Source organism: Sciurus vulgaris (genome assembly GCF_902686455.1).
Source record: "Sciurus vulgaris genome assembly, chromosome: 10".
Lineage (NCBI taxonomy): Eukaryota > Metazoa > Chordata > Mammalia > Rodentia > Sciuridae > Sciurus > Sciurus vulgaris.
Window position 1 is genome coordinate 121,408,063 of NC_136470.1, and position 12,929 is coordinate 121,420,991.

At 50.9% G+C, this 12,929-nt stretch overlaps 1 protein-coding gene across 1 annotated transcript in view; it reads right to left on the bottom strand.

Moving 5' to 3' along the window:
• Positions 1–911: 911 nt before the first annotated feature.
• The window catches only part of SLCO2A1 (solute carrier organic anion transporter family member 2A1), an 81,764-nt gene continuing 69,746 nt past the window's right edge, over positions 912–12,929 (bottom strand). The window contains exons 10-14 of the mRNA XM_079156044.1: positions 11,806–11,971; positions 9,662–9,825; positions 6,249–6,313; positions 3,613–3,736; positions 912–2,914 (exon numbers count right to left, since the gene is read on the bottom strand). Of these exons, the coding sequence (XP_079012170.1) occupies positions 2,794–2,914; positions 3,613–3,736; positions 6,249–6,313; positions 9,662–9,825; positions 11,806–11,971 (640 nt within the window). The 3' untranslated portion in view covers positions 912–2,793. The remainder of the gene's footprint in view (positions 2,915–3,612; positions 3,737–6,248; positions 6,314–9,661; positions 9,826–11,805; positions 11,972–12,929) is intronic.

Consider the following 12,929-nt stretch of genomic DNA (forward strand, 5'->3'; position numbering starts at 1 on the left):
GCTGATCTAAACAGATAACTGCAGGCTTTTCTTTGCATACCAAACTTGTGGAATGAGAGTCAGTCTCTCTCTCTCTCTCTGTACTGTTAGGAGCTTAATACAAATGTGAGTGTGTTTTTAGGCCTGCTTGCTCCTGGCTGTAGCCATCCAGGAAATGGGACTCACAGGTGTCCCTTCCCTCTGTCATCCTTCACACATATTTAAATTTACCGAAGGTCTATCTGATTATACATTTTTCAATGGCCTAAACTCAAGTGTGCTTCCCAAGACTCAGATGCACTGATGACCCCAGACATAGCGCTTGAGGCCCACCCACATTGGCCTTATTAGAGAGGCCAGTGAAAGTGCCATTCTTGGGTCCCTTTGAGAACCACAGAAAGAGTCTCTCAGGCTGTGTGGAGGGTGTTCAGAATCCACATTTTAACAGCACCCTCTATGAGTATCTTACACTCTATGAGCATCTTACACTCAAGGAATTTTGTTAAGTTTTGTTCTAGAAGTAAAATGAAAGTGACACCATGATATTTTCTGCTAGCATTTGAGAGGAAAGGTTTGCTGGGGAGTACTAAGTGATCAGTTCTGATTATGACATTAATTCTGTCTTGTGTCACAGACATGGCTGTTCATGTCCGACCCAGCTTCTGAGTCTAAATTCAAAGGCAGATTAGGCCTCCCCAGAGTCTGGTGCCATGGACCCTCAATAGTTTTTTTGCAGGATTCCACTGAAGGAGCAAGAAGGGCCTCGTACCTGCTCAGTACCAACTGACAGACTGAAAACAGCAGTACCGTCAATGTGATTGGCCATAAGCTCAGAGGGTGGAGACATGAGTATTTCCTGTGTCTAGAAGGTGCAGGTTCTGTCTGTTCTCTGATAGATGTTTGTGATGGCACAAATTCATGACCAAGTTACATCAATAGTAAAATTATAATATATTAATAGCAATATAATAGAATAAAGGATTAGGAGGGCAACCAATCTTCTAGAACCTGAAGGTTGGCATTCATTGTTCATGAGCTCAGGTGAAGGCAGCACCTTCAGAATTTGGTTAAACCGCAGCGAGAAAGACCAGGGTTAATTGGAGGGAATCATTTTCCAAGCAGAATCATTGCAAATGCTGAAACTGGCCCCTGAGGTTGCCTGGAGCCTCCTTTCCTGAGTGAGATCTGTGGAAATAAGGCTGGTGGCTTTGGAAAGAGGGCTGTCTGTAATAGTGGTTTCCAGAAGACTTGTGTCTCACGGCAGTTGGGCCACAGACACAAACTGCTGACAGTAGGCCTTTGCAAAGGTGGCTTCCACTATGCTTCTGGAAGGAGGTCTTCCAAGAGGAATGTCACCCAAGGGTCATGCATGGCAATGACCAGTGCCCCGCTGCTCCAGAGACATGGTGAGCCAGGTCTCCATCTCACAGAGTCTGTATGGTGGGGCCATGGATGGCACGGATGGTCAGGTCAGGATCCTTCTTACTGATCTTGGGTACTTGCAGTGCTTGACAGCATGTGTGTCTCCTACATGCATTGTCCACGCTGCCCATGAAGCACGCTCTGGGAGGAGGCCCTAGTGGACATGGAGGGAGGTGAGGTAAGATCTGAGGGAAGCTCCCTGGAGAACCACGTACTAGCACTGCCCAGCACAAAATTGTTCTCCAATAAATAGAATAATTGATGAAGGCCTCCTCCGCTGGCCTCCACCTCTGACCTCCAACACATAGCAGCAGTGTCCCCCAGCCCAGGGACACAGAGGACGTGAGAGGATGTTGAGGAATACAAGCATGTTTGAAACGAAGGAAGTCAACCTTGCTGGCCTCCATTTTGTGGCTGCAGTTTGTCATTCAGTGGGCAGCAGTTGACATCCACTCTGTCACTTGGCTGTGCTGGCATCTCAGAGTGCCTCCCTTAACTCCTCTGCCGCAGGCTGAAGTCCTGATGGGGAAGTCCGTGTGAGAACTCTTCTCCTCCCAGGGAAGTGTAGGGAGGCCTTCCCATTTACTCTGAGATGAGGGGGTCTCATCCCCACTTTGAGGTTGGGGGATTGGGCACCATGACATTTCTCAGGCTCTCTTCAGACCTTCAGCTTGTGTGGCTTTCTTTGTTTGAAGTGTAACCCCAGAAAGACAGAGATGAACACATGCAGGTCCAGAGACACAAAGGTCTTGGGCTCGATGTGAGCAGCATTTGGAGAACCCATCCTCAGGGCTTCTTCTGCCTGCTCTGGACTGCTCAGGGTGTGGGTACTGGAGAGGGGGTTGTACTTCCCAACATGCCAGCTTCCAAAATGGCCTCTGGGGCAGGAAGCAAGGGTTTGGGGGTGAAGGGAGCCAGCCCTTTCCGGGTTCTATGCTATGCTGAATCCAGATGCAGAGGAGGTTATAGCTTCCCCCACTCCTAGCCTAACTCTGGTTATTCATAACTCAGCCACTCCCTCCTTCCTTCCACTCTTGCTTCTCCATGGGGTGTGGGCAATCAGAGGAGAGCCCGCTGCTTGGCCGGGAGGGGCAGGGACTGCCTAGGGGGTCATCCTTGTTGGAGACAACCTGGGCATGTGAGGGCCCCTTCCAAGGAGCCAGGGGAGAATGGGTCCTCTGTCTCTGTGGGACCCAGCCCAGATATACATCAGCTCTTAGAGGCCTTGGGGGAGAGGTTGGGAGGAGGAGGCAGGGAAGGCAAAGAGTGGCTGGGGTTTTCTTTCTTATTTAAAAAAACAAAAAGGAAAAGATGTGTTAACATTAGTAAAGACAGGCAGGGGTGGAGGAGGCAGGGTCCACTCCGGAACAGGGCGGTGGTCCAGGCTGAAGGTCAGACGAGGCCCGCCGCCTTCTCCTGCACATTGTACTCCCTGTTCTTCTTTACCCTCCAGCTGATGAAGAAGAGCAGCAGCGTGCCCAGCGCCTTGTAGCCCACCTGCAGGCCCAGGTAGCTGCGGGACAGGAGGGGACAGGACCAGTGAGGGAGGCGGCCACCCAGAAAGGGAGCATCAGTCTCTCAGTGGCTCAGGGAATGTCGGTTCCGCCCCGGGGCAGCACTTTCCTCATTTTTCTGACCTAAAAGGACACACACCTCCCAGGAAGTAGGAAGGGAGTCCATAGACATGGGACTTCACTGATCCCCAGTCCACTGGAGCCCCCAGAGTGCAAGAGGTGACACTGCCACACCAGCCAATCCCAGGAGTCCTGTCCTCCCAGCAGAGTCAGGAGGACAGGGCCTCTTCGCCATCTGTTGCTCGGTTCCTCTCCCAGCCTTCTCTGCCACTCTCACGGAGTTCCTAGGCATCTCTGTAGCTGGGCTGGGCTCAACCAGACGGGTTGGGACCCACCGCCCTGGACCTCTGGCTCTTTCCACAGCCACAGTCGCTTCCTTCAACAAACTTCTTTCTGCTGCTGCCCCTCCCGAGGGCCTGTGGGGCCAGCACACAAGGGACTACCTCAGTGTGAACTCGTTTCCATAGCTCCCTACACGCCCTGAAGTGCCTGTCACAGTGACCCAGCTCCCTCTCCATGGCAGGGCCTGCAGAATGGCCCCTTGGAAGCCTGGCGAGCCCCCACCATGGTCACCAGGCAAATGATCATACTTTGCTTTGCCTGGCCTCCTGTATGGCCATGCAGGCAGGGCCCTCACCTGTCGCGGAGAGCGTCGTTGTCGTAGTAGGCACAGGCCCCTCGCCTCCCCGAGCACTGGAAGTTCCACCGGATGCAGGAGTAGTCAATGGTGAGGCCATAGAGGGCTGGAGAGGGCAGCCAGGCTGGCAGCAGCAGGGAAGAGTTCAGAGGGCCCAGGTCAGGTGGAGCACAGCAGAGGTGCCAGCAGGGTGGGGCCCTGAGCCCCACTTCATGGTTCACACAGGTGAACAGCTCTGCCCCACCCTCAGGGACCACAGTGGCTTTGGAAAGCAGAATAACTGTCAGTGAAGCCTGAATTTCTCTTTCACCCGAAGGCTTAGGAGATAAAAGGGACCCAGGTCAACCTTTCTGGGCAGAATGAATCACAGAGGTCACCTTGATGCCAGCCCAGACATACAACCCAAGGTTGGCCCTAGGCAAGGATATCAACTGCCCAGGTCCTTACATGGGTCTCAGTGTAATAAGGGAAGGTGAGCTTGGACGGTTCACTGTTACAGGACCAAAGAGGTTCAGCACTAGACTCTGAATCCCTGTTTACATGGGTTCAAATCCCATATTCTTTCTTCCACCACTTTACACTGCCCTACTAGTGGCACAATACCCCTGGAAAACCCTCCACACCAGGTCCCCAGCAGTTGAATGGTAGGACCTGGTTCAGCAGACACTGTGCCTTACTGCTGTGCCTTTCGGTGTTGAGTATTTTGGATGGTCACTCCTACTTTGTACTGCTAGGTCAGATGCAAGCAGCCACTGGCCAGGGAGGGTAAAGAAAAAGGTATGCACTTGTGGCCCCACCCATGAGTGGGAAACTTCCAGAAGTGATCTCTCTACTTAGAACCTGCTCACTCCCCAGTCTCCAGGGGAACAGGGAGAGAGAAACTGGCCCAAAAGATTGCCCTCCAATGATACTTCCCTAAGTAGAAATGAAATCCAGAAAAATGTTCAAATGAATTCCAGTAGGTAATTGTAAACCTACTGCAGTTTACAAATAGGGAGTCTTTTTGTCTATACCTGAGTGGAATTATATTCTTCAGCAATGAATGGAATCTCTCCAGGTCTGGGTTTGCTAACCATCCTTCCATAGAGAGTTTTCTGAGCTTAGATGGACAAGCAAAAGCAGCAAGTGTTTTGAGCAGTAGGAGAGAGTGGTCATTTTTCTTGTTTGGTGGTATTAGGGATTGAACTATTGAGTCATGTCCCCAGTCCTTTTTATTTTCTTTATTTTGAGATACCATCTCACTAAGTTGCCCAGGCTGGCCTCAAACTATGCAATCCTCCTGCCTCAGCCTCTGGAATCACTGGGATTATAGGCATGCATCACTGCACCCAGAAAGAGTAGTTATTTTAAAGGTCACTGAAAAAAGCAGGGCCAGGCTCACAGGAGCCTGTCCCAGCTGCTGGTTGACTGGAAGGAATTAAGGTCTCCCTTCCAGTGGAGGCCACAGAGCAAGTAATCAATGAGTTAGAGATGACAAGCTATAAATGAAGACAAGGAGCTATGAGGACATCAGAGCCTTGTCCCAGAGGACAGGGCACACTGTGTCTTCTGTGTTTATAATACAGGCCAGAGGGGCAGCATCCTGAGGGGCTCCACCAGGACAAGAGGAGCAAGTGGCATGAGGCCAAGAAATCCCACTGAGGACGCTGGTCCCTTTCTCACCAATATCTCCAGCTGGACTGGATTCCTGCAAGGGCTCCTGCTCAGCCCACCCCAGAAAGGACGGGGCCAATGCTCAGTGGAAGCCACTGCAGGGTGTGGTCTGGACCTGGCCCCCAGGGCAATCATGCAGAGTAGACCCTACAGGGACGACACTGTTACACTTTGATAGTAGTGAAGACCCCTCATTGGAAGCTCCAGGTTCCCCACTCAGCAGATCCATAATAGATATGTCCTCAATTGAAGGGTCCCTCAGTCCCTTTACTTCTGTTTACCTGTCATCTCAAGGTCCCCCTATTAGTGCCTTATGTTAATGTAGAGCATGGATGTGTCAAAAAGGGGCAGCCCAGTGTGAGCACTCCAGGAAAGGGTCTCCAGTGTCCCCTCTTGCTCTAGGCTGTGCACTCAGGGACACCTGGGTGCCACTTCTCCCTGTGGGCAGCCTGCCCTCCCTGCAGGACACTGTTGATCACTTGTACACAGCTGGGTTCCTCCAGTGGACTCTGGGCTGCTTGGACAGGCAGGGTTCACAGGCAAAGGACCCTGCACAGAAGACACATTGGCTGAATAGTGAGTGGTAGGAGGAGTGACTTTTTAAAATGGGAAGAAAGCCAGGCTGGGTTCAGTGACTGTTTTGCGAAGGGCAGGGATGTAAAGTTTTGTTCCTCCAACAAATTCTTGGAGAAAGGTTTAAAAATACCTGCTGTTCACTCTATGAGGAATTCTCAGCTGAGTCCACTTTTCATTTTTCTTATATAATTTGGTTTGGAATTAATGCCATGGATGGAATCTTTCCTGACCTCAAGCAATTAGGGGAACGTCCACGTGGGGTTTGGGCTTCTGCTGTTGATCACGCACAGTTTCTGGGTGCCTTTGAGATGAGATGGGACTTCCCCCAATCCTGCCCTGCTCTTCATAGCCCTTGACAGCCTGCATTCCAGGGCCACTACTCAGGAAGGGGACTCATACACACTCACCCAGCAGGCGCATCAGCAAGAATTGTACCCCAATGGCAAATGACTTTTCTTCCTGGTTCACCACACTGGAAAGACAGACAGAGGGTTAGCAGTGTGAGGATTTGGGCTGTACCATTCTCAGAGAGGGGCCAAACCCACCCTCATGTGGCCTGAGAAGCCATTTGGATAATTGGATTCACCTGGGCTTCATGTCCCTGCTGTTATAACAGTGGTTCTCAGAGCATGATTCCCGGATCAGCAGGTTCTTTGGCTCCATGGCTAATGTATGGATGTGTCCAGAAAAGACAGAAACTCAGGGGAGGTGGGAGTGATTTGTGATCTCACAAGCCCTCCAAGAGATTCTGATGCAAGCTTATATCTGAGAATCATTAGTGTAGGTGATTTTCAGGGCTGCCCAGGGCCCACTTTAAGAGAATGGGAGCAGGAGAGACTAGGAGGGAAGAATTGGTGGCAGAGTATTTATGGCAGCAGGTCTGAACAACTCCCAAAGAGTGTCTTGTACCAGGAAAGACAGCCCTGGTATAATTAGGGCCCCTGGGCTGTTGGCTACTGTGCACAACTGAAAGAATTCCTTACCCCAGGCCAGCTTTGTGGGCACGAGACCCGGGCTGCTGCACAGGACTCCACCCTCTGAAAGGCCCATGCTTGCTTTAATGGTCTGCTGTGGCTGACTTGAAATTCTCAATTTTTGAGCCAGGGACTTTACATTTTCACTTGCACTGGGTCCTGCATATTAGATAGCTAGTCCTGTTCCCACCTGCCTCCTTCCAGAGAGAGGGTGAGTGGCCCTGCCATCCCAGCTGGGGATGGAGCACAGAGGAGCAGGAGCTGGCCTCAGAGGCACCTGTTGACTGCCTGCAATTCTCTGGAATTCTCTGTGCTGTTAGCACACATTCCTGATGGGTGCTTGTTGTGGGGAAAGCATGCAAGACTGAGGACGCAGTGAGGAGGGGAACCTGGAAGGAGTTCCACATCCTTGTACACTGTTTGTTTTGCTCCCACCACCAGAGTACTACTAGCAAAGGGAAGGGACCCCACTGCAGACCCCTGGAGGGATAGCTCAGGGAGGGCATACTTAGTGGGGTGTACACAGGGGAAAGAGGCACCTCTGGGATCCCCCAATGGAAATTGCCTCAAATCCTGATCTAATGGATGCTCCCTTTATGCCTAGAGACCCCCACATGGCTCAGTGCACAAAAGAGGCACCCTGTTGATATTCCTGTCCTGGGAAGACTCCCCCAGATTCTTAACTTATAAGACCTGGGCACCCCAATTTGGCTTTTGATTGAGATCTTGACCCCTTCTTACCTCTGCCCCATTCAGCCCTGAGTCAATGCTGGGTTACTGACCACTCTCTCTCCTTCCACATTGGCCCCCAGACTCTTTTCACATGCCTGGTTGGGGGCTACGACTAAGAGAAATAATGCTCAGGGCACCTAAGCATTATTAAGCCTCATCTTCCCTATAGTAAATAGCATCCATTCTGCCATCTTTCCCAGTGGGATTTTATCTTTAAACCATCATGAGATCCTTGGGCCTCCTGTCTAGTTTTACCCTAGACTCTGACCAGGCTTGGAAAGAAGAGATTTTCTAGAAAAGTCCATCTTGTGGTTGAAATCACGCTCTGTTCTCCATGACTTCCCCATCCCTAAGGTGTGACAGAAGTCCTCCAGATGATGATTTGATGGGAATTGTCCTCTCTCCCTGCACTGTGAGATTTCCTTACCCTGCCCCTCTCCTCTTCATGGCCTCGTGTAGATTTATCTCAGGGTAAGAGGGTCTCCTGGGGGTCCATCTGACCGAGAGTGCTAGAAGGAAATTCTACTGAAGTGCCTTGGGTGAAGGCATCGGTACTTGGAAGGCGCAGGATGGGGAGCAGTAGACAGGAGGGTGACAGCTGCATTGAGGGAGGCAACAAGCCATGGGCTCTGAGCATCCCTGCCCGTTCTTGCTGAGTGTGCTAAGAATGCACGGTCCTGACTGCTCTGTTGCTGGGCCACTTCTCGGGGCTGTGGTTGTAGTGAGCAACTTTGAGATTAGACTCCAGACCAAGAGGAAGCGTGCTCCCTGCTCAGCAAGTAAGCACTGGTTCTCTCGAGCTCTGCTTTCTTCAGGTGTGATATAAGCCCCCTGCACGCAAAGCAGCCATCTGGGCCCCTCCATCTTATTCCCCGACACACACTCAGAATTTGGGGGACAAGGATAACTGATAGAACATGAGGGTCACACTGCTTTCTGTATTGTATTGAAGTCCTTTATCTCTGATCCAGGAGTTTCCTATCTTCTGCAGCATCTTCAAAATAGTAACCATGATAGGAGCTTATTGGCTGCAAGCTAACTCAACAGCTAACTTGTAAACAGGGAAAAGTCCCAGACCTTGACAAGTGGCTGCTTCTGCTCTGTCCTCATCTGCTAGTCTTCTGGGGAAAATAGGTCCTGGGTACCTAATTGTTAATAGAAATTATCGCAATTTGCTTCATAGAGATAATTGACCAATATGGAGAGCACCTTATGTTTACGAAGCAATTGACCATATAATTCTGACGCTGACACTTTGAGGTCAATGTCATTATTCCCATTTTGTAAATGAGGAAACTAAGGTTCAGTGAGATTAGAAGATACCCAAGGACACTCAGCCAGTATGTGGCAGCTTAGGGACTTTGACCCTGGCACTGAGAGTCCAAACCCTGTGTCCCTCCATTTCTGCTTTCAAGGTGGGTAAGGACAGGAAAGAGGGTACCCTGTGGGGCGGGTAGGAGGACAGGGTAGTGACCTTGGGTGAGATGTTGTGTTTTCTTCTGCAGAGTGAGGTGAAGGGACGGACATTGACTGTAGAAACCGCAGAGGCATGGGAAGGCAGGTTTGATGGACACCTCTTCTCCCTTCCCACCATGGCCAGCCTTTCCCTTCTGACCTGAGGTCATGACCTGACTCCTAGCATGCTGGGATTTTCTCACAGCCCTCACTCTGTCTCTGGAACTTTCCTGCTTTGATTTATTTCCTCCAAGTGAATTCTTTTCCTTTCTTTCAGTGCTTTTAGGATTTTAAAATAAGAGAACCTACATTCATTTCCACAACAGGACAGGCAGCCTGGCTCCCACATGGGACTCCACCATTTACCGGCTGTGCCACCACAGGCCAGTGATTTATGGAGGCACTAACAGGGCCTGCATCAGAGGGGTGCCATGGGACTGAACAAGGCCATGCAACAGAGAGCCCAGCAGAGAACCTTCCATTGCTGCCATTAGTATTATATCCCCGTTACCAGGAGCACCTTGCACATCACCATTCAAAGAACTCTGTGGGACAGCAAAGGGACGAGCAATGAGAAGCAGGCACCAGGGTGTAAAGGAAAGGGAGATGCGGGAAAACAGAAGCCAAGCCAAGCTCTGGGCCCCAGAAGCATCACTCACCGCAGAACCATCATGTAGAGGGGATTGTGGGAGACACAGGCTATCAGGGCCACAAAGGAGATGAGGAAGATGGTTGGGAGCAGGAAGTGGGCACAGGGGATGGGGCATGATCCCGTCTTCGCTGAAGCAGATCCGCCAGTCACACAGCTGCAGTTCAAATAGATCTTGAAGGGTAAGGGAGGACAAAGGGAGAAGAGTTACTGTCACGATCTCACCTCCACACACTTCAAGCATCTATACCAGCTCCTGCCAGAGAGTCCCTCTGGCATGAACCCCTCTATCCTTCAGGGAAGAGGTTGAACTGGATTTGGAGGCTGAAGTGGAGTCCAGGCAAGGTTCCAAGGTGCCCCAGGGGTCTCACTTCTCTCGAAGTCTGGGCCACAGAAACCACCTTCAGCAAAACCCATCCACTGTGGGCTGGGCTCCTACAGTGACGCCCACATTCGGGTGCCCAAGATCCCACCACCAGGCAAGGCCCACTCAGCTTGGAGCCCGAGGTCTGGGAGGGCTCTCCTCTGCAGAGGGCCACCCCCGGCCCGCTTGCTGATTGTGCAGCTACTGCTTTGGTTGTGCGTGAGTTTACTGCAGGGGAAGGTACCAAGAGAACAGAGGAGTAGTGAAAACACAAGGGAACTCATGAACCTCTCAGGCCTTTGCAGAACCTCCTGCCTGAGAGGAATTCTTTCTGCCTATAAAGGACTCCAGAAGAGGTCCTCATCCCAAGTCTGCAAGTCAATATGGTTCAATAGTGTTGTACAGCTCACTTTGGTGGCCACTGCTTGTCTGGTGGTCTTCACCTTCCTTCCTGCAGTGGCTGATGGCCCAACCTATGACCTTGTGTCACAGCAGTTATGAAGCCACAATTGAAACTAATGAACTGGTATGTTTCCCTCTGCCAGATAGTGGAAATGATGTACCCTCTTTCCCTTGGCTCCTAGGAAGCTCAGAAATATGTTATATATCATGTTGCAGTAATTTTAAAATATAGGTGTTCTTCCCCTTATAATTTATAATTTTTCCTTTGGTATAGTTTTAAAATACAGGATTTTTTCCCCTTATAATTTGTCATTTTTCCCTTGATACTATGCTAATGGGTTTTTTATCTTGATGTACTTATGCTGTTATTGGAAACTTGTCAAGATTATTTCTGGAAGTAGATGAGTCAGAGGTAAGTAAATAAAGATAAGAAAACCACAAAAGCCACTGCAGACTCCTCCAAGTTGAAGGCAGGTGAGGGAGCATCTCGTTCAGCCCCTTGTCCTCCTATGTCTGAGAACCATGCTGCTTTGCCTGCAGAGGCAGCTGGGAAGCAGCCTTACCCTGTCCCCCCAGAGGCGGCTGGTAAGCAGGGGCCAGCCAGGCCCATGACATGACCTCCACAGAGGCTAAGGAAGCAGGTCCACTGCTTTCCTCAGGTATCCTTGTGTAGCAGTGGAGACTTCCATTGCTCTTAGAAGAAAGAACATCTACTTTCTTAAGCTGGGCCTGCCCAACTCTGGTCCTTTCCTGCTGGCTGGCCCGGCTGGGCACGGCACTCCTCATTCAGCACCCTGCCCTTTCTCTGCTCTGACAGCCCAGCCCTTCAAGTGTGTTCACACCTGGGGCCCTTCTGCACCTGCTGTTCCTCCTACCTGCAATGCTCCCCTGATTCCCAGGTCTTCATAGGTTCTCTTCTGCTGCCACCTTCTCAGGGAAGTCCCCAGGCACCTTCTGTCCCACTAAGTCTCTCCTTGGCAAGAGTTTCTCTCTCAAACTATGTTGGGCATTTATCAAACAGAATGCCAACTCCAGGGCAGCAGGGAGCTTGTCCTCAGCACCTGTGGCTGTGCCCAGAGTCCACTATTTGTTGAATGATTGCGCAAATGACGTAAGTTGGTTTGCTGCTGGCTGATCCTAAAAGGCCTGGAGCTATGGGGCTGAGTGAACTTGTTGGACGTGGGTCCATCTTTAACTGATTTTGGGTTTTAGGCATCTGGTCATGACCCCTAGGACAGGGGAGGTGGAAAGAGGGCTGGCAGGGCCCAGAAGAGGCCAGGGTGCTGATAATGAGTCCTGGAGCCCAGGAATGGTCTGCAAGGGATCACATTGAGCTCCATGATCCTGGGGGGGCCTGCCTGTCCCTAAGGACCCGCAGCTGTCCTTACCACTTGCTTGGAGACTACTGAGCTGGTGCTGATGTTGCTGCAACCGGCATGGCAAGGAGAGAGGTATTCGACTCCATTGTCTCCACAGACAGGGTGGAAGATGGAATCTGGGCACGAGCAGTCCCTGCGGCAGGCGGGAGGCTGCAGATGTATAGAACTTGATGTGCTGCCAGCAAAACAGGAAACAAGGAATCAAACAAAGCAAGACCAAAGGGGGAAAAAAAAAAAAAAAAACCCTACACTCCAGCCCAGTGTGAGTTCCTGGCTTGCTTAGTGTGCCTGTGCGTCTCTGTTTGTCTTGGGTCAGTGCCACCCTGGGATCTGAATTACACCTATGGGAGCCAAAAGTGAATCTGCCACTGTTGAGGGGTCACGGCATTCCTCTGTTTCTTCTGTCACTTGGAGCCCAAACCCACAATTCCACACGGTCGGAGAGGTCTGGTCAGCCCCCCCGCTGCCACAGTAGGAGTCAGAATAACCGATGAGCTAGGACTCTGAAGAGAGAAAGGGCAGATAGAAGAGGGACATCACAGGTAGCTTTTGTTTTCTCTCCTCTTCCAGCCAGGCTCAGACTGATGGCAGTGACTGGGTCCCTTGGAAGCCACTGGGGCTCCATTTGGGGGGAATTCACAGTCTGATGGTATGTTCCTCTCCTGCCTTGGATCTGATATTCATGATCTTCTTTGGGGAACGTTGTAAAAGAGGCTAAAAAACCACAGTCCAGAGCTGCACTAAAATATTACCACTAATGATAGCTACCGTTTATGGGGCATCTCTCACGTGCAGGGCACAGTGCCCGGGAGCTTTTCATGTAGTCATCCCAGTAAATCTACAATTAACCACTCATCTTTGATGATGGATGAACAAACTGAAGCTCAGATAAGTCACTTCTCCAACTAGGAAAGGACATAGTGAGTGACTTCGGGCCAGTCTGATGGCAGAGCTATGCACTAACTTCCCAGTGAAAGCCCTCAAGAAGCCCAAAGCCTTCTGGGCTTCTTTCCACCCACAGTCAGCCTGCAGAAAAGCAGTGCGTTCCCCACCCAGAGCCACCCACCATCCCTTACCTGGGCTGTCCTTCACCTACCAAAGACAGAAGGTAATTTCAAACAGAAAAAGGGAAC